Here is a 17,970-nt window from a genome sequence, read left to right as displayed (position 1 = left end):
AATGACTTCGGCTGTTGCTAACAAAAACGCTGTGTGTTTTTCAAGTGCAATCTGGGAGCAGTTGGGTTATCTGTAAAATTGAATTACTTTTTCGGCGGAGGAATAAACATTGTGCGGATGATAATCTTAAACACAATGACAATATACGTAATTTAATTGTTTTCCGAAAGACAACATTTTACCGGCAGTCGCTTTAATTTTAGCCCAGTTCGCACTATGTGACTTTGCTTGAAATTCGCAACTACGACGTCGGGGACCACAGTCACCACCATGCATCTTTTTGCCGCACGAACGATGGCGGAACTGCGAAATCGCAACTAAAACCGCATCATGTGGATTAGGCTTTACTCGGGTCATCGAACCGGAGCGCAAGTCGAGTGTTTTCCACGAAGGGCATTGAAGGAAAAAAAAGAAAAGAGAATTTCGTATAGAAAGTTTCGAAAGGTCATTTAATGGTAAGGCAGCCACGTTGCAGGAAAACATAAAATAAATAAGTTCAATGATGAAGTGAAAAAATCTGTTTTCGTAGCTCCCCCCTTCCCTTTACGGCATGTCTCCTGGAAGTTGCAGCAGGCAGGCGAGAGCTCTAACAATACCTTCTTGGATACAACGAATAAATAAAAGATACGTTAAACTGGAAGTGGGGAGTGCCGCGGTCGACATGTTTCTTGCGGCCGTAGAACGTCACGCTTCGTAACACCTGCAGCTTAGCGCGTTGTGACGCCATGAAAACAGCAGAAGAGGCAGCCGCATGAGGACCGGTGGTCGCGAAATACTATAAAAAGGTACGTCATATGTCCCCCACATTGTCTTCTATATGAGAGTATTCTTATATGTCGAGAAGGGTGACAGCACATTTTCAAAAATAAGTTGCGAATGAATACCTTAAAAAAAGAGCGTGAACTGACATTCTCGCTACCGTAAAGTACGCAATGGTGTCTGTTTGTTGAAAACTTTTTTCAGGATTATCTTGTTTATTCCATCACGTTCACAAGATGTCTTGTTGCATATTGACTCAATCTTGCCAGCAGGATATGTGATTGCCATAATAAGCTGGTGAGATCTCAAAACGTGCCCAAACCTTCTCGTCAGCGCAAATTGGCAGTAAAATACTACCAAACAAATATTTAAGTTTCAAAGAATCGTCCTATATTCTAAGAATACCTAAGTGTTTGCTTAATGTCGAGGTGAATTCCTGTGACAAAGGTTTAGGAAGAAACCCCCAACAAGTCAGATGGCAATGCTGATTTACACATATCTTTGCATATAAGATTCGAATACAATATATCTTGTCAAGACTAAAACTCGCAAGTTAAGTCAGTGCCGATGTTTAACAGTCCATATGTAGATATTATTTTAAAGTGTCGTAATGTTGCTTGCTGGTTGCGCCTTGCTGGAGTGGCGACAACTTTTAGAAGAGCACGTGCCTCCTTTTCCTGACCACGGGCAGCATTTCTTCTCTTGCCATCTGACCGACGGCAAATTCAAGCCAAAATCAAACGCATACTTGACGGAATGCGTGTCGCTGAGTCTCCTTACAGTTACCCTGAGTCATTAAAGAAGGGGTAATTCATATTAACAACGTGAACAGCTCAGAAGCAGCTGCATCGCATGAAGTGCAAGTTGGAGGCTAGGCTAGCAAAGGACAAAGCTGTCTCCACTTTGGGAGGGCCGCCAGCCCAGCAACATTGAAACTCTCTGGATTATGTGGAGCAGTAGTGCCCCATAGTGACAGCAAATGTAAACAACACATCTTGTCATTCGTTCGACATCATCTGCAGCACCTATTGCTTACTGCCTCTAGCGATAGATGCCGCTTAAGTTGGTTTATAATAGCTACAGTGCTACACGATAAGGAATGCATTTATTAACTTGGAGCAATTTGCGAAATAAATGTTTTGCAACACTACGAAAATAGAAGACGACTTGTCTAAAAAGCTCACAACGTATCGCAATTAAAATGATTTTTTTTTTTCAGATTCGATGGGCACTGCTCGGTTTGCTTTTGCAGCATTATTCTTCTACTACCAATGTTGCATCTGGCCCGCTACCTTCAGCAAAGAAATTACAGAACCCGTGGACCCCAAAGCGTATGTACTCACTATGATCTCCTAGTTATTACTCCATAAAAGAAGACAGATTAATAAGGAAATTTGACCTAAAAAATTTGCTCTAATATTCGTGTCATTAAGTATATAACGGTTAATACCCTGGTCACATTGTAAATAAAAATGTCTTCTCCTTAGTACATTCGCGCGGTGTCAGGGTTTTTCGTAAATGTAAAAATATTCAATTGCAATATCGCACGTAAATATATTGACATTAACATATCGACACTTTAATTTAAAAAAAAAAACTCCTAGCATTCCCAAGGCTACCTTTAAGCGCATGTTTAACAAAATTGGCGTTCATAGTTATTCAAAAAATAAATACAACTATTGAATATTCTGTTTCGTATAAATGCCAGGCAATGGAAAATGGGCGAAACAACTGAATATATTTTTGCACGTGCTGTTGGCGAAATTAAATTCCACGTTTCAGCAAGATTTACCGTGAGCACAATCATCATGTCAGACAAATCGGAAGAAAATATGCGTGTCGTCAAATCCCAGACGAAAAAAAAAGAGGCCGCATCTTTACGTGATGAATGATGTTGATTGGGGTGAAGCCCTGGTGGTGCTGATGATAATGATTTTATTTTTCATAGGTAGTGCTGATGGTGCTGATTTTTTTTTATTGCTCATAGGTAGTGCTGAGTTCCGAGTTGCGTTTCGACTTTATTATTACTGCTTTATGGTCGGTGAAATGCAGAGCCAGTGGTTCTTCTAGTGGATCAGGTTGGATCCTCTAGAAGCCGTGGGAACGCATCTCCACCGCCTGTCAACGGTCCATGTCAGAAAGACAATGTGTGGTATGGATCGTGGTTATATACGCAGTTGAGCATTTGACCGCATCGCCCTCTCGTGCATAAATGTTGAGTCATTGCATGCAACGTTTAACGCGATTATATACGCATTTGAACGCAGCGCGCTCTCCAGTATAGACGTTGAGCGACTGCATGCAACGTTATATTTCTTCAACCTTGTAAAACAAGTACAGAGTGTGTATTTGAACTGTGAACCTGAACCGGAGTGGACTAGTATTTTAAAATCACTCCTCGAAATGCGTGATTTTTAATACGCTGTGCAAAAGAGCTGTACAGCGCTGTTATAAGAATGACATGAATGTTGCTGTAACTACCACGCAATAAAAAAAAAATTAAAGTGTAGCGTAGTGGTTAAGACGTCTGCCTCGTAAGCAAGCGGTCCTGAGTTGGAACCCTTGTCCGAACGTAGGTTTTTTTTTTTTTTTTTTTTTTTTTTTTTTTTTTTTTTTTTTAAGTGGGCCGATTCCGGAGGCAATACAATCGATGTGAGCATGGACGCCGGACGGATGGACAAAGCCAGACGTTAGGGAGCTTCGCCCCTAAAACACATAAAAACGAGAGTGAGGGTAAACCTTTATAGTGGTTGGGAGCAAAAGGGCATGAGAGACGAAAAGAAAGGAGGATAATTATACTGAATATATTATTTTCCTCCCATGTCTCCTGGTTCACTATCATGTTCAATACACACCACCTTTTCTGCACTTTTAGGCATTTGTCTCCAAATGAGTTTCCCTCATGTCTCAAAGTGGCAGTTGACCTTTCTGAAAAGGACTTCGCTTCTTCAGTGCATCTGTAGGCTACTAACACGACTAACTGTATATGGTACCCTTCTGAGATGCACACGTGCGAGTGATCTTTGTTCGTTCTACCCATAGAGGTATTATAACGCTCGCTAGAGGTTAAACTGACGCTAGAGACTATGCGACTTCCGGGATGCAAATTGAAGCACACAGAAACCAGTCTACTTTTGCGGTGCTCCTGTTCATTCCTGTGGGAAAACGCACGTGAATTTTGTCTCTTCGCCGGAAAATAACATTAATCACTTTCTTTTATCTAGAACCGCACCCGATGGTATGTACCTTTATTATCATTTGAAAAGTGTAATTGGTTTAATTACAGTATTTGTCTTCGGCAACGAACGATGCTAAACTCAGCAATATTTAAGGCCCAAGCCCCTGTTACATAGCAAGTGGGTAGAAAGGAGCTACGATGCTAAGCAAACTAACAATCGAAAGGAAGGTAGAGTGTGTTCAAGGTTCGCCAGCATTCAGGTGACACTTATATATTGCTAATTTGCCCGTCCCGTCACTGTATGAAAATGGCCCCGTCGTGCATTTTAGAGCGGTTAAAGAATGAAAGACGTTTACAATTCTCTGCAATGCCGAATTCGAGCGCAACTCTTGAGGAGGAAAAGGCAGGGTAGGGAAGGGAGGGTACGCCCCTCCTCCTCTCCGGCTCTCCATTTAGCGAAAAATTTGCGCTAAATTTCCCACTAAGTTTAGCGAAAACTTTCCTCTCAAATTTAGCGCGGAAACTTAACCCGCTGAAGTCAGCGGGGAAATATTTCCAATAAAATTAGCGGGAAAATTTCCCGCTAAATATAGTAGAAACATTTTCCCTGTACATTTAGCAGAAAAATTTCCCTGCTAAATTTAGCGGAAAAACTGCCCCTCTAAACTTAGCATAAAAATTTCCCCGCTCAATTTACCGGAAAATTGTCCTCGCTAACTTGAGCGGGAGAACGTCCCATAATGCAACGCGCGGTTACGCCGACGCCCACGCCGACGCCAACACCGCTCAACCCGGAAATGGGCGCCTATGGTCTGTGCTCTAAAACATTCAAAACAAAGTATAAAGTACATGGGTTATGATAGGTGTTTCCTTTTTATTATTTCCTATGCCGGGCAGCTTACATCGGGCACTTGATCTGTGGCGTCTCCCAATTTTCAAAAATTTCGAGAGTGCGGGTGATTGCACATATTCACGAGTAAAAAGAATAAAACAGTAATTATTTATTGCAAATCGGACTATGTTACGTGGCCTTCAGTTTATTTTGATCGTCTACATGAACATGGAGCTACTGATCCAGTGTTGCTGCGTAGTTCATGCCGTCTTTCTGCTTTTCCGGATGTCCTTGGTTCGTTTGGCACGTAGATCCACCTTGCTGGAAAGCACCGACGCCGTGTTTGCGCAAACAGTGTCCGACAGTGAACATAAATGCATGTATGAAGCTGTTGTAACTCTGTGTTTAATGCCCTGATTTAAAAAAAATAAAACGTCGTTACTGACCAATTTATTTCGTCTGTATGACTGAGAAATCCACCGCAAACTGCCTAGTACGCAGGAATTATTTGTGAACGTTGCTCTTAAAATCAAGCGCAGTGAGAAAATGCACTCACTTTTGCCCATAGATATGCATTACGGGAAGTCAACTTTCGACTGGTTGTTGACCGCTTCAATTCGCAACAGCGCACTAGCGCCAGTTGAACCTCTAACGTAAATTATAATAATTATATCGTTCTACCCTAATGTTTGACATTATCCATTCAAAAAAACGTCCTCGGCTTTTTAAATACTGCTGTCTCGACTCGAACGGCGTGCGGTCGTGTATAACTACTGCGTGATGCACGTTAAAGACTCCAGGCTAGCAGTTCTACTGTACTGGCTAAATTGCTCATCTACAGCGAGTGGCTCGTCGCAACTTTGAAAGGCTGACCAACTACACGCTGCATAAATATCCACACAGCCCAGTTATTATTCTTCTCGACTCGCGGCCTCGGCTCACACTGACTTGGGTCTAGAAGTTTTAGTTTCAAATGGTCCTCAGTAAAATTGTCCACAATTCGAGTAACAACCATTGAGGTATATATGCCCAGTAATTTAAACATCCGATATTATATTGCACGTTTTTGTTGGTATAATTTTTTACTCATTGCCACGTGTAGCATTTGTTTCTTTTTTCAGGAGTTTATATTCTAGTTCATAATTTAAAATAGGTTCACTGATTCTAGAAAGTCGCGCTAATCATAGTTTTGGTAATGGGTACAGAAGTACCCATGAATATTAACTGTACCTGAATTCATAAAGTTTAGTGTAATTATTAAACTCTCTGGTTCTGTCAACAATAGTAATGAGTCGCATGGAGAATAGTGTTTTATGCTTCTTCCTAGATTTTTTTTTTTGTGTTTATCATACAGAAAATAAAAGTAAACTTTTTGAATGGTAATCTGCAGAAGACGGTAGGGTTATATGAGTGATAACCGACCGAATTGCAAATGACCACAACCCCTGCAGATTTTAAGCACGACAACAACAATTGCAGGAAGATAAATTCAATGTATTTGTAGAGAGAGCTTTTTAGAATTAGTGAATAAGAGTTTATTGTTTTCTTCCATGGATCAGCAAGCGGGTTGAGTATAGGCCGATGGACAAAAACGGACGACCTATGATGGGATACATTAATCCAAACTGTGACGACGGCAAGGTATGTCTTGTTTAGACACCATAATCAGGGCAAATACGCTTTAATGTCAACTAACATTACTCGCCATCTTCGTATATTATGTTACGCAATAGTCTAGAATTTTGGAATTGTCAGCCTAATATACGAGAGGGTGATTCAAAACTTGCTAACAGAAACGTTTTCGTACCCATCTCGCACAAACGTTTCCAACTCCAGGTATGTCTTGGATTATTGCAAATGCGAATCATTGGTTGATTTGCGAGTGAATTTCCCCATCACCCACTGTCACTTGTCTATCCAATAGACTCAGCTAACGTGCGCGCTTAATGTTGCAATCAGTCATGGACTCGATAGGACATCATGCCCCTTCTTTATGGCTTACATTTGTGCTGCATTCCGTCAATATTTGTATCTATTTAAGCACACGTTTTCCTGACAAAACTTTTTCTCCATATTGTGTACGAAATATTGGCACGGTACCAGACACACTCTAAAACTACAAATAACAAATCACTGCACGCTGCTGTTCTTCGTGCAAATCGCAAGTGTGATTGTCATTGTTTCTCGCACCGCAGTCACAACAGAACCGACGATATATAAATCTCCGTAAGATACAGTACGCCAAACAGATTTACTTTTCAAAACGACTGGAGTAAGGAGAATTTTTGAACACTCTATTTATTAAGGAAGGTACGTGCTTCCTAAAAAATTTCACTCTTAAACAGAATTACCATGGTCCCACTGGAGTGTGGGAATAATACTGTTATCCATCTGATTCTATTATTTTGCTTAAACACAGTGATTATTTTCTACTGAAGGTAATTTATAACACCTAAAACAATATTTTCCAAAGCTTTTATTGCCACGTAGAACTTACGTCGTTATTAAATAAATGCCCCCTTCTACGTATATAAACGGTCCCCTGTAAACGTAGTCAACAAAGAATTACAGTGTTGAACCTTGCTACAGGAATCGTGAATGAATGCTAAATTTTACGAAATTAGTGTGTATGTGTATTATCTTACACACTAAGATAAGTTACTAAGGGTATAAATAGTAGGCAAAAATTAGAACTTCAAAAATATCAAAAGAGGCACGTCTTGAAAAGACAACCCAGTTATCTCCTCGATAGGCTGTAAATGAAACGACAAGCAAATAGTTTGGAAAAAGCATTAAAAAAACTATTTTTGTTGCAACAAAAAAAAAATGTGTTGGGTATGCAAAACGAATTCTTGGCAGTGAAATAACGTTACTAACAAACAAAGAAAAAATATATGAAACTTGCACTTAGGACAGTCATAAAAAGGTTAAAGAAAAAATTGGCACAAAAGCATTCCACAATCAATATATGCCTCAGCAAGGCATAGTCCATAAGTCAGAGCGAACGACACAAAAGAGTATACAAGTGTGTGATTAATTTTTTTTAATAAAAAAGTGTATTAATTTATTAAAACGTGTTGATTGTGTAACTTAATTACTTGACTGTGACGATTTTGAAGAGGCGAACTTTATAGGTAAACATCACAACGTTGTAGGCTACTGTTTTCCAAAGCATCACTTTTGCTAAATTGTTCAAGGTCATTTTACTACGGATAATATGAACCATAACTGGTCTCGCAAATTACTAGTATCGCAAACGGTAATACATCGAAGTATCCTGGTAAAGCCGACCAACTAAGCATTTATTTAAGTAATGCCGAATTCAATGGAAATGATTCTGCGCTTCAGGTGAAAATATATTGATATGAATGTTTATTAATTCACTCTAGAAAGTCCTATTGCACTAATCATAATTGGTTGGTGTCATGGGTTAAACACGGTCACATTAATAAAAAAAATGTAGAAGCAATGGGACAATCTTGGCGCATTTTAGGGGAGAAAATGCCATAATTGCATTTACAAATATATATATACATCTGCGCCTTAAAATACTTGGTGGTAAATACGCTTAAAACACGGACAAACAAAAACACACAGAACGAGATGTATGCCTCGTCCCGTGTGCTTCTTTCTCTGTCCGTGTTTTGAGGCGTATTTACGACCAGGCATAAGTACCAACTAGCCCAACTCGCAGCCTTAAAATACTCTGATTGCCTCCATGTAGCCGCATATATAGAACCAACTTCGAACGGCCTTTTGACCTAAAAGAACGCGCATTAAGGTGGGCTACTCTTAGCAGAAGGAAGAACAGATCTAGGCGTACAGCGCGCTCTATTAAAGCTAAAGTCCAGGTCACACAGCTAATACGTCGTACAAAAGACGGTCAGGAATGTTCGAAAAATACACATGCAAGAAGCAAACATGCTACGAACGTGCGTGAGGTGTGTCCGCAGGTAATGCTATTATTATGTCTGCATGTAACGCAGTGTATTTTTTATGGAGTATCATTAGCTGTGGGCAGCTATGGGGCGGCCACAGTTGTGTGCGGGACTGTCGAGCGCGTGACGACGGCGGGCTTCCACAGTTATTCTACAACGTGCATTCCGCGCCATCACGATCGCCGGTCTTAGCAGCTTATTAATGCAGCACGTCCCGAATATGCGCTCTAAACCTCGTCCTCAAATATGGCGTCCATCGTAAAACTCCAATAATATAATGAATATCAATATAGATTCGTAAGTAAAGAAAGCTCCTGATTCGTCCTACTTGAAACTACATTGACATTTCATGTAATAGACACTACTTTCTTACTGACGATGTCGTTAGACCAACTGTATGCTTGTGATAGTAAACGTTAATGAAACGTATTACGTTTCTTTACAGAACCGCCTCAATGTTGACTACGATGCACGCAAACTAGACTTGAGTTGTGGTTACCTTGATGCGTTGAAATTTTCCTCTGTTACGGTGAGATTTGATAACTATTCATTGTTGATTTTTTTATACGCAGAGAGCTCCAACAATAATGAGCTTCTCAGATCTTGTCTTCTTGTAAGACTCGCTATAGGAACAGCTGCTCTTCACAAGCTGGGACACCGCTTTGGCCCCAAGTGACACCGCTTCGGCCCCAAAAGCCAATTTGCAAACATTAATAGATTGAGAATTTAGGATTTAACGCAACATTTGTTATATGGCTGCGTTTCATAAAAAAGCGACACGTTAGGCTCGACCGTTACGCTAGACCGACACACAGATGTACATATGGGCAATATAGACTCATACTGCCAATATTGCTTATACGACCTCGATGTAAGGGTGTTCTATTGTCACGAATGACAATTATAGAGGCGACGAATGACTGAAGGAAAGTAAACGTTTAATGGGGCGAACATGTGCCCCCCCCCCCCCTCCCCCCCAAAAAAATGGCCGCATCTCCACGTGGTGAATGATGTTTATTGGGGCGAAGCTCTGGTGGTGCTGATGATACTGGTTTTATTGTTCATAGGTAGTGGTGATGGTGCTGAATTTTTTTTATTCCTCATAGGTAGTGCTGAGTTCCAAGTTGCGTTTCGACTTCATTATTGCTGCTTTATGGTCGGTGAAGTGCAGAGCCAGTGGTTCTTCTAGCGGATCAGCTTGAATCCGCTAGAAGCCGTGGGAACGCATCTCCACCGCTTATGTCAATGGTCGATGTCAGAAAGAGAATGTGTGGTATGAAACGTGGTTATATACGCAGTTGAGCATTTGACCGCAGCGCCCTCTCGTCTATAAACGTTGAGCCAATGCATGCAAAATTTAAGGCGATTATATACGCATTTGACCGCAGCGCCCTTTCCTGTATAGACGTTGAGCGGCTACACGCAACGTTTCATCCATGACAGAAACCCCAGCTCTTGAGTTACTACCACATCTCAGAGTCCCCTACTGGTCCCGCAGTCGTGGCCGAGTGGTTAAGGTGGTCTCCCCGTACAGGTTCGAATTCTGTCGACTGCGCAAATTTTTTTTCTTTTTATGCGGACGGACGGACGGACAAGGCTAGACCCTAAGGCGCTTCGCCCTGCCTTTCCTGGAAGCCTAGAAGATTCTTCCTCAATTGTTCTCGAACTATACATTCTAAACCTAGGCAAGCTGGACGATTCTTTAAAATTCTCTAATCTTCTACTTCTATCACAAAATATGAAAACGACAAGCTGTGGCGGGATTCGAACCCCGGACATCTGCGTGGGAGCCAAGACCGCTACCTACTTGGCTAGCTGCGCACGCGAAAATGTGATGTCATGACATCACAAAACTGAGTAGCGTTATGCGACCGGGTATCAGGTTTGGGTGTCATGTGACGTAATACTATCACGTGACATCATGACGTGGCGTAACGTCACGAGTAACCTGACCTTATGACGCCGCACGACATCACACACACACACACAGCACGTGCCCCACTTAATGTCAACATGCTCTGTGCTTCTCCGAGTTTATCATATAAAATAAAGGTACGCTTTTATACAGATGTTACAGTGACTTATTTTTAATTGCTTTTTTTTTTCGTTAACCATACGCGTTTCCAAAAAACGTTCCTAAGCCGCTGCCATCTTGCTGACCATAATGACGCTACTGGTGTGACTCTCGCGACTTCTGGTATTCTAGAAAGTTTCACCCACTCCTTAGACTCTTGAGACCGCCTTGTTTTGGAGGTTTCCGTCTGTGTTTTGAAGGTTTTGTATTCCAAGTTTCTCCGCCTATCTTTTCAAGGTTTTGCATTCCAAGTTTCTCAGTCGCTCTTGCAAGTTTCCGCGTACCCGTTTTGTGTTATCTTGCAGTGTGAGATGTCGGGCCGGTAGCCACAGTGCCTGTCATCCGAGCGTTTCTGCTCCGCGTTCACAGGAAACGAAGGAAGGGAAATAAGTTGAACGGCCCTCGACATGATTATGTGAACAATGACAACTATTCTTCCCTGAGATAATCCCGGGGAGTGACTCTTCACCGAAATAGCCTATCTGGTTAAGGTGGGGAACAGACCAGTCGCGTCCTTTCCTTTGCTTTTTTTTGTGTGCTGGTACCATGAAAAAAGGAAGCTCTCCCTAAAACGTGCCGAAAAAGTCGTCCTTTTGGCGTATGTTTGATCACCGTAAAGTGACTGACGTCGACACTTTTGAGTGGATTTTTAAGTGTTGTTGTGATATATTTCTAGAATAAACCCTTTTAGGATAACGCGGCACCGCGGTATTAAAAAAAAAGTAAGTTACTTACATAGTACAGTATAAAGTCTAAGTGTTGACACTTGCTGACTTTTATGTCTGAATCTTGCTGTACACATCGATAATCACGTTATATATGCGCGGGGAATGTACATGCATGCTGTTCGGCTCTTTCCTGTTGTAAATTAATTTCGACAGCTAAGCGTTTTGTCGATAGATACGACTGAGCGGGCGGGGACTTGTAGAATTAAATAAAATTAACTTTCTAATCTCGTTCGGTCTGTCACGCACGTACTAAACAAACATGGCTTAAGCCTGATTTTTTTTTTTAATTTCGAATGTAATACAGTGCTTTCTCTGAGGCGTTGGGAAAGTATATACGCCATTAAACGCAAAAACAACGCGAAATTGCGAGCATTTAACTAGCAGCAGTGACTGAAATAATGCCTACACAGGCTACGCCCAGACATGTACAGTTTAGGAAAAAAAAAAAAGAGGAAGAAATAACATTTACAATTATCAATGGCTAATTTGTAAATAATTACAGTTACAATTAGTTACAGTTACAATTCAAAGAGGTGCTGCCACCTGGACGCGCGATTGCGTGGTTAGAATACAACGCGTTCGCAAAGCCTGTTCTACCCGTTCGACACCCAAAACGTCAGCTAGATTTGACTAGCCCATCGAGACGCTGTGACCTAGATACGGCTCCCTAAAACTTCTTTTTTGTCTCCAGTGGAGAATATCTTTGTCCCTGAAGTTGATACAATGAAGTCGTCTTTCTTTATCTTGGACAAAAGGAAGCAAAGAAAGAGTGAAAGGACAAAACGAAAAAATGCGCGCTCAGATTCGCTACAGCAACTCGTGTGAAGATTGACCCTATTTTTTTTTTATCGTTAAAATAAAAAAACAAAAACAAAAAAACGTTGGACTCGGGAGCTTGCTATTTCTTGTTGTTGTTGTTTTGCACCGAGTATCCGCGGTGCTTTGTATCAGAGTGCTTCTATCTTCATTTTGGGCGACCGAACTGACGAGTTACAATTTGCAAACAACCGAGCCACAAAAAAAGAGAAAAAAAAGAAAAAGAGTAGAGGTTTAAAGAGACGTGAAAAAAAAACTCTGATTATCTGAAGAATGCCAGTCCTTGCGTCTTTTGTGTGCAGGTGACAGTGCAATTTCGGCAAAGCTTGCCTTCACAAAAACAACAACAAAAAAAAGATTTTTTTTGTCAATATTCAAAATTCCAGTTTTTTTTTCCTTAATGAAAATTAAGATGTAATAAATCGCAAGACTTCATTTGCGTAAGAACGTAATGCAATTACTTTACACCTCCCTTTTCAAATACGTAATTGTTCCTTTACAAAATTATTGATAAATGTAAGGGATTATAAGTTATTTCGTTATCCGGTTAGGTTTAGCAGGGATACCTGTACGAGAGCAGCCTAAAACACAGTGAGTGTCTTTGAAAAAGGTCCTCTTACCGCCGGAGCCGAGTGATTGTTTGGAAAGGTGTATATGTTACGATGATCACAAGAAATAAAGTGACGCGATTGATTTGAAATGGTTGGACCAAATTTCAAATTAAACAAGTTTCAACCATGCCATAGTGCTGCGCGCGCAGCTGGCAAAGAAGGCAGTGCGCCCGTGGCTTAACTGTTATCGTGCTTGCCTCCCACGCGAAGAGCCTGGGTTCGATTCCTGGGAGTGACGCGTCTTTTATTTATTCTTGGAATTAAGTGTTCTGGCAAATTCGAGTATCCTCTTGCTTGTTCGAAGCCCGAATTTTCTACCCGCCGAACGTTCTAGGCCCCGAAAACCCACGCGGCTACAAAAGGCGCTCCGCGTGGCAAGCCGAAGTCAGTCTTGCTCCAGTGCTCGAACCTGCTGTTTTGCCGACTTTGACGCCCGCGACGCTCTGCTGTTGTCTTCTGCTTCCTTTTTGTTTTGGGCACAAGTTTGCCCCACTAAACGGTCCGTTTACTCAGTTATTCGCCGCCTGATCACTTGTCATTCGTGACAATAGATCCTAATGTATTGAAATAAAAAGTAGCACGATAATAATCATGATCACGTCCCAAGCAGCACGAATTTTGGCCAAGCATTAGCCAATGGCTGGCAATGGTTTTTTGGTCAATGGCCAAAGAGTGGCCATTCATCTGCCAATGCTTGGCCGACGGATGATGGCCAGTGGCCACTGTCCAATGGCCAGAAAATGGCCAGTTATTGGCTAATGGCTGATCACCGTCTGGCCACTGGGCAAAGGACCATTGCCAGCCATTAGTCAATGGGCTAACTTTGTGCTGCATGGAACTAGTGCATTGCACATGCATTCCAATATAAATAATGATAATGGATGTACCTCTAGCGTGGTGCTATTATCATAACAAGCATATACCACGAATGAATAACATTTAGTTTCATTAGCTTGTTCACGGGCTTTCATTTTTTAAAATTTATAATCAATATCAGTGAGCAAATACGTTTGACCAGTGTTACTCACTTACCTCAGCTGCTCATTATGCAACAAATATGTTTGTTACGATCTAATGATTTATATAAACTTACCTTATTTCACTGACTGAATCAATGATATTCTAGGGTCTGGCTTCACCAAGATTAACTTTCGACATTATACCACCCCATTACCACGTGAGTTTTTTTGTTTTTTTTTTAGTTATTATTTCTTAGGAAAAAAGTTGCTGCGAGATGTCATGAAGTATACTGTATAATAATTTCTAAATTTAGCACAGGTAATCCAAATGTATCCTGCACGTTCATGCAAACCAGGATGGGGTCTGCTTTCATTTTAATGCGTGAACTGTACAGACATAGAAAGACCCCAGTTAACGCCCCTCTTCACGGCATAAGAGAATGTGTGGTGCCAGCCTCAGAGCTGCCTTCGTTGGGCACTTTTTCTAGCTCGCGGCGACAACAAGCTTTCAGGTGTTCTTTCGCTAGCTCGTGCAGCTAATTTTCATCGCTGTCACGCGCACTGGTCGGAGGTGCTTGTTTAGTCACTGGCAGATGAGAACAGCAGGTAGGTCTTTCAGCTGTCCCGCCTCCGACACCGGCATTCTGCCTTCAATAACACTTCGTCATCTCGAGACTATAGAGCATGCACACGCGACCAATGCACGGCGGAAGGCAGTGAGCACGTGCTGGAGGTTGGGCGTCAGAAAGATACGCCGCGCCGTTCTCATTCTTTCAGTGAATAAAGCAGATGCTGCGCATCGGTCATTCTTAGAGGGCGGAGATTTCGCTCACCGAAAAATTTCCCACGAAACAGAATATCCGCCGTCAGATTGATTGTTCACGGACTTGCAACAGATTGTTCGAGACTATTTTGCCGCGACCTGCCAACCGTTTTACGTCGGCCGACAAGTTTACAAAGCAAATAAGAAAAAAATAATTCGCCTTCTTGTGTCGAGGGTTTGCAATGAGGGTCACGTTTCTCACTCCCACTACCGTCATAACCTATGGATGATATCACGCCTTTGCCACTGCTAAGGCGTGATTCAATTCAATTCAATTTGACTGCTTATCTGTTCAGATTTGTGGGGTAAGGGGCGGAAAAAGCACGTATCCTACGACATACAAAACGGCGGGTTCGAATTTTATATTAAGATATCCGAATTGGATGCTACATTTTGCTCCACCGACAAAACAGCACATATAACATTTTCATTAACAACCGAGGAAAAGGGGGGGGGGGGGGGGGGGGGTAAATGCACGATTAAAGACATCTGAGTTCAAAGTCACGTTTTGATGGATCAATTGTGATGAAGGTTTTGCTAGATATAGAAGGGAAATTAATATCTGATCTTGTCTTGTTCCAGCCGCCTCATTATTGCATGGATACAAGGATTAAGTACCCTTCCAGGATACCCACGTTGTAAGCGCAGTTTTTCTTTGAGGGGGACGGCAATGTTGATTGATTGAACAATGACGCGAGCGACACCCTGTTCCAAATCGGTAAAAAATGAAGAATAATTAAATAATGAAGAGTGAAAGAATGAACAATGAATAAATGAATGAATGAATGGAGTACCTTTTTTGCTTGCCGGCCATTTCCAATGCTTTACTATGGGGAACGGCGGAAAAGCATGAAAGCATGTTATACCTTGAACGTTCCTGTCCAGTCCGACTTGCTTGAACATTTTATACTCCTTGTCACTAGTTGTGTGCAGTGCAGGAGGATTCAGTGCCAAGCGAAGAGAGAAAGGGTGAGCACTAGGAAGGCGGGGCCGTAGAGGAGGGCAATGGAGGACAAAGGGAGAAAGGGAGAGCGCTAGGAACGCAAGGGAGGAGACGAGGGTTCTCTCCTCCTCCCAAGCCTTCTTAGTGCTTGCCCTTTCTACCCTCCTCTGGCGTTGCCTTCGCCTGTACGACACACGACTAGTAACACGGAGTATAGATAAAAGAGGCATGGACATGGTCTTCGGATTTTAAAGAAGGGTTCTAATGATATTTCGCTCAGCTTTGAAATCTGTCTTGAAGCTTTAAGTTTGGCGGGTAGTTATAAACAACACTTCAAGTAAAACGTTTTAAGTGGCCCTAATTAATGTGTTGTCTAAAACTCAATCTCATTATTAAAAGAAAAGGCAAACAATATTTTTGTTTTTATTTCGAAGTGGTCCTTTTAGAATATACTGCTTCATCATTGTGCAACCTTGTATATTACATAATATAGAATTAAAGTAAAGACGAAACTTGGAGAGCAAACGTACACGGGAAAGTATTCACCTAGACGGCAAAAGGTATAGGATCATGCGCTCGCACGCACATTTGTGGAGCCGTGTGTGTGCTTGGTATGCACACAAACACGGACACACGCCCGCTCACATAGAGAACAGAGGTCAGAAATAATTTCTTTAAGTACATTTCCGCTTACAGAGCGTTTCTTACTCAGTTGTAATTTTTGCTAATTTGTTTACAGTGAGGGGCACCGGCCATTATGGCCGAGGTACGGCGAATATAATTACGTACCTCCACAACGCTGGCTTCACAGTATTGAGGTATGACTTCACGAAAAAATCAATGTGCTTTGGCGGCTAGATATTCTACCCTGGAATGTGCCGTAGTTATCAGCTAGTCGTAGTATTTTCAAGGTTTTTTTTATCCAAAATCTTTAAATTGATTACATAAATGTAATCACTGTGTAATTTTGTTTTTGATCATGTTTCATATGAGCGAGGATATGTGTAGGTATTAAGTTGTCCAACGATAGGAACTTCTTCTAGGATAGGAGGTTCGCGTGTGTGTTAGATATTATGTGTTTAAACAAGTTGGAGTTTAAATTACTTGCTTTCTATCATTTTTGTCAAGACCGCTGGTTTACTTAGCTCGTGCTAATAAATATCGACTAAAGATGAAGGCTACGTAATTGTGTAATATTATAGACAGGGCGACTTCATTATGTTTTTAGTAATTCTGACACTGTTACTTTTATCTCTCCGGTATTTTTTTGTAATTCGTCTCGTTTGGTTCAACCAAGTTAATTTATGTTGTTCCCGGGTCGGAACCTCTATCGGTTAATTTCTCTTTTGTGTTAAGTGGTCTTAGTTGTATTTTATCTGAATTTAACTTACTCGTACAGGCTGAACGGTAGAGTTATACTGCACATAAGGTATTGAGTGCATTGTTTTTCTGAGATCATACAATTGTTAAGCGGATTTAGTTGTGCCCCGATTAATGAGACCAAAGTTCCCATACTAAATCTCCGTTCTCTAGTTGAAATAATTTAACAATTGATTACTTTTGTAAGAGCATGTGTTGTCACTAAGGCAGATATTGCATACTGTGAAACCGAGATAAAACATGACAACTAATACTTTTTGTGTGTTTTTCCCTTCAGCACGGCGGAGTGGTCATGTTGTACCACCCTTGCGCTCGATGGGGACACGTACAAAAGTTGCGAACGTTGCTGAAGAATTGCATTCGGAAGCACATAATTACACCATACCTCGGCTTAACACCTAAGCGGGTGGGTATTATTATCTTGTCAAAGTGCCTGAGAGAGTGAGTCGCGTACAAGTGGTAGCTTGTAGGGGTGTGCGAATAGTGGTTCGAATCGAATAGCGCGGAGTCATTCCTAGCTTCTGCACTGTTGAAAGAACCAGCCGTCCTGGCTTTCCCATGCATTGTCAAAGGTATGAATGACGCAGCGCTATTCGAATCGAACCACTACTCACACAACCCTAGTTGCTTGTGCTGTAAATAAAAATTGCATAGGAGCTTTTATCCAGGAATGTATGTTTTACAAATACAATTCTTGCAAGCTAAACAAGCGTACCAGGTGATCATCTATAGTCGAGGGTCAAAACAAATTGAGTAACAAAGAAATTGAATGTGATTGCGCGCTATTTGTGAGAATGTTGCTTTTTCCGATATGAAATATGTTTGTTATTTTTGTTTGGGTAAATTTTGATTCAAGAGGCCGAGCTTTAATATTTAAGAAAATAACCACTTAGAAAATCGGCTCGACATACGACCAACGTTTGGGAAGC

At 41.4% G+C, this 17,970-nt stretch overlaps 1 protein-coding gene across 1 annotated transcript in view; it reads left to right on the top strand.

Moving 5' to 3' along the window:
- The first annotated feature begins 1,983 nt into the window (after nucleotides 1-1,983).
- LOC115317253 overlaps nucleotides 1,984-17,970 on the top strand; it is a 34,785-nt gene continuing 18,798 nt past the window's right edge. The window contains exons 1-7 of the mRNA XM_040223677.1: nucleotides 1,984-2,090; nucleotides 6,329-6,410; nucleotides 9,153-9,236; nucleotides 14,063-14,113; nucleotides 15,301-15,356; nucleotides 16,401-16,479; nucleotides 17,319-17,447. Of these exons, the coding sequence (XP_040079611.1) occupies nucleotides 1,984-2,090; nucleotides 6,329-6,410; nucleotides 9,153-9,236; nucleotides 14,063-14,113; nucleotides 15,301-15,356; nucleotides 16,401-16,479; nucleotides 17,319-17,447 (588 nt within the window). The remainder of the gene's footprint in view (nucleotides 2,091-6,328; nucleotides 6,411-9,152; nucleotides 9,237-14,062; nucleotides 14,114-15,300; nucleotides 15,357-16,400; nucleotides 16,480-17,318; nucleotides 17,448-17,970) is intronic.

The sequence above is a fragment of the Ixodes scapularis genome, unplaced genomic scaffold (assembly GCF_016920785.2).
Source record: "Ixodes scapularis isolate PalLabHiFi unplaced genomic scaffold, ASM1692078v2 PGA_scaffold1__304_contigs__length_218370807, whole genome shotgun sequence".
In the NCBI taxonomy this organism is placed as follows: domain Eukaryota; kingdom Metazoa; phylum Arthropoda; class Arachnida; order Ixodida; family Ixodidae; genus Ixodes; species Ixodes scapularis.
The sequence above is the reverse complement of the archived record's forward strand: the minus strand, read 5'-3'. Positions and strand labels throughout refer to the sequence as shown.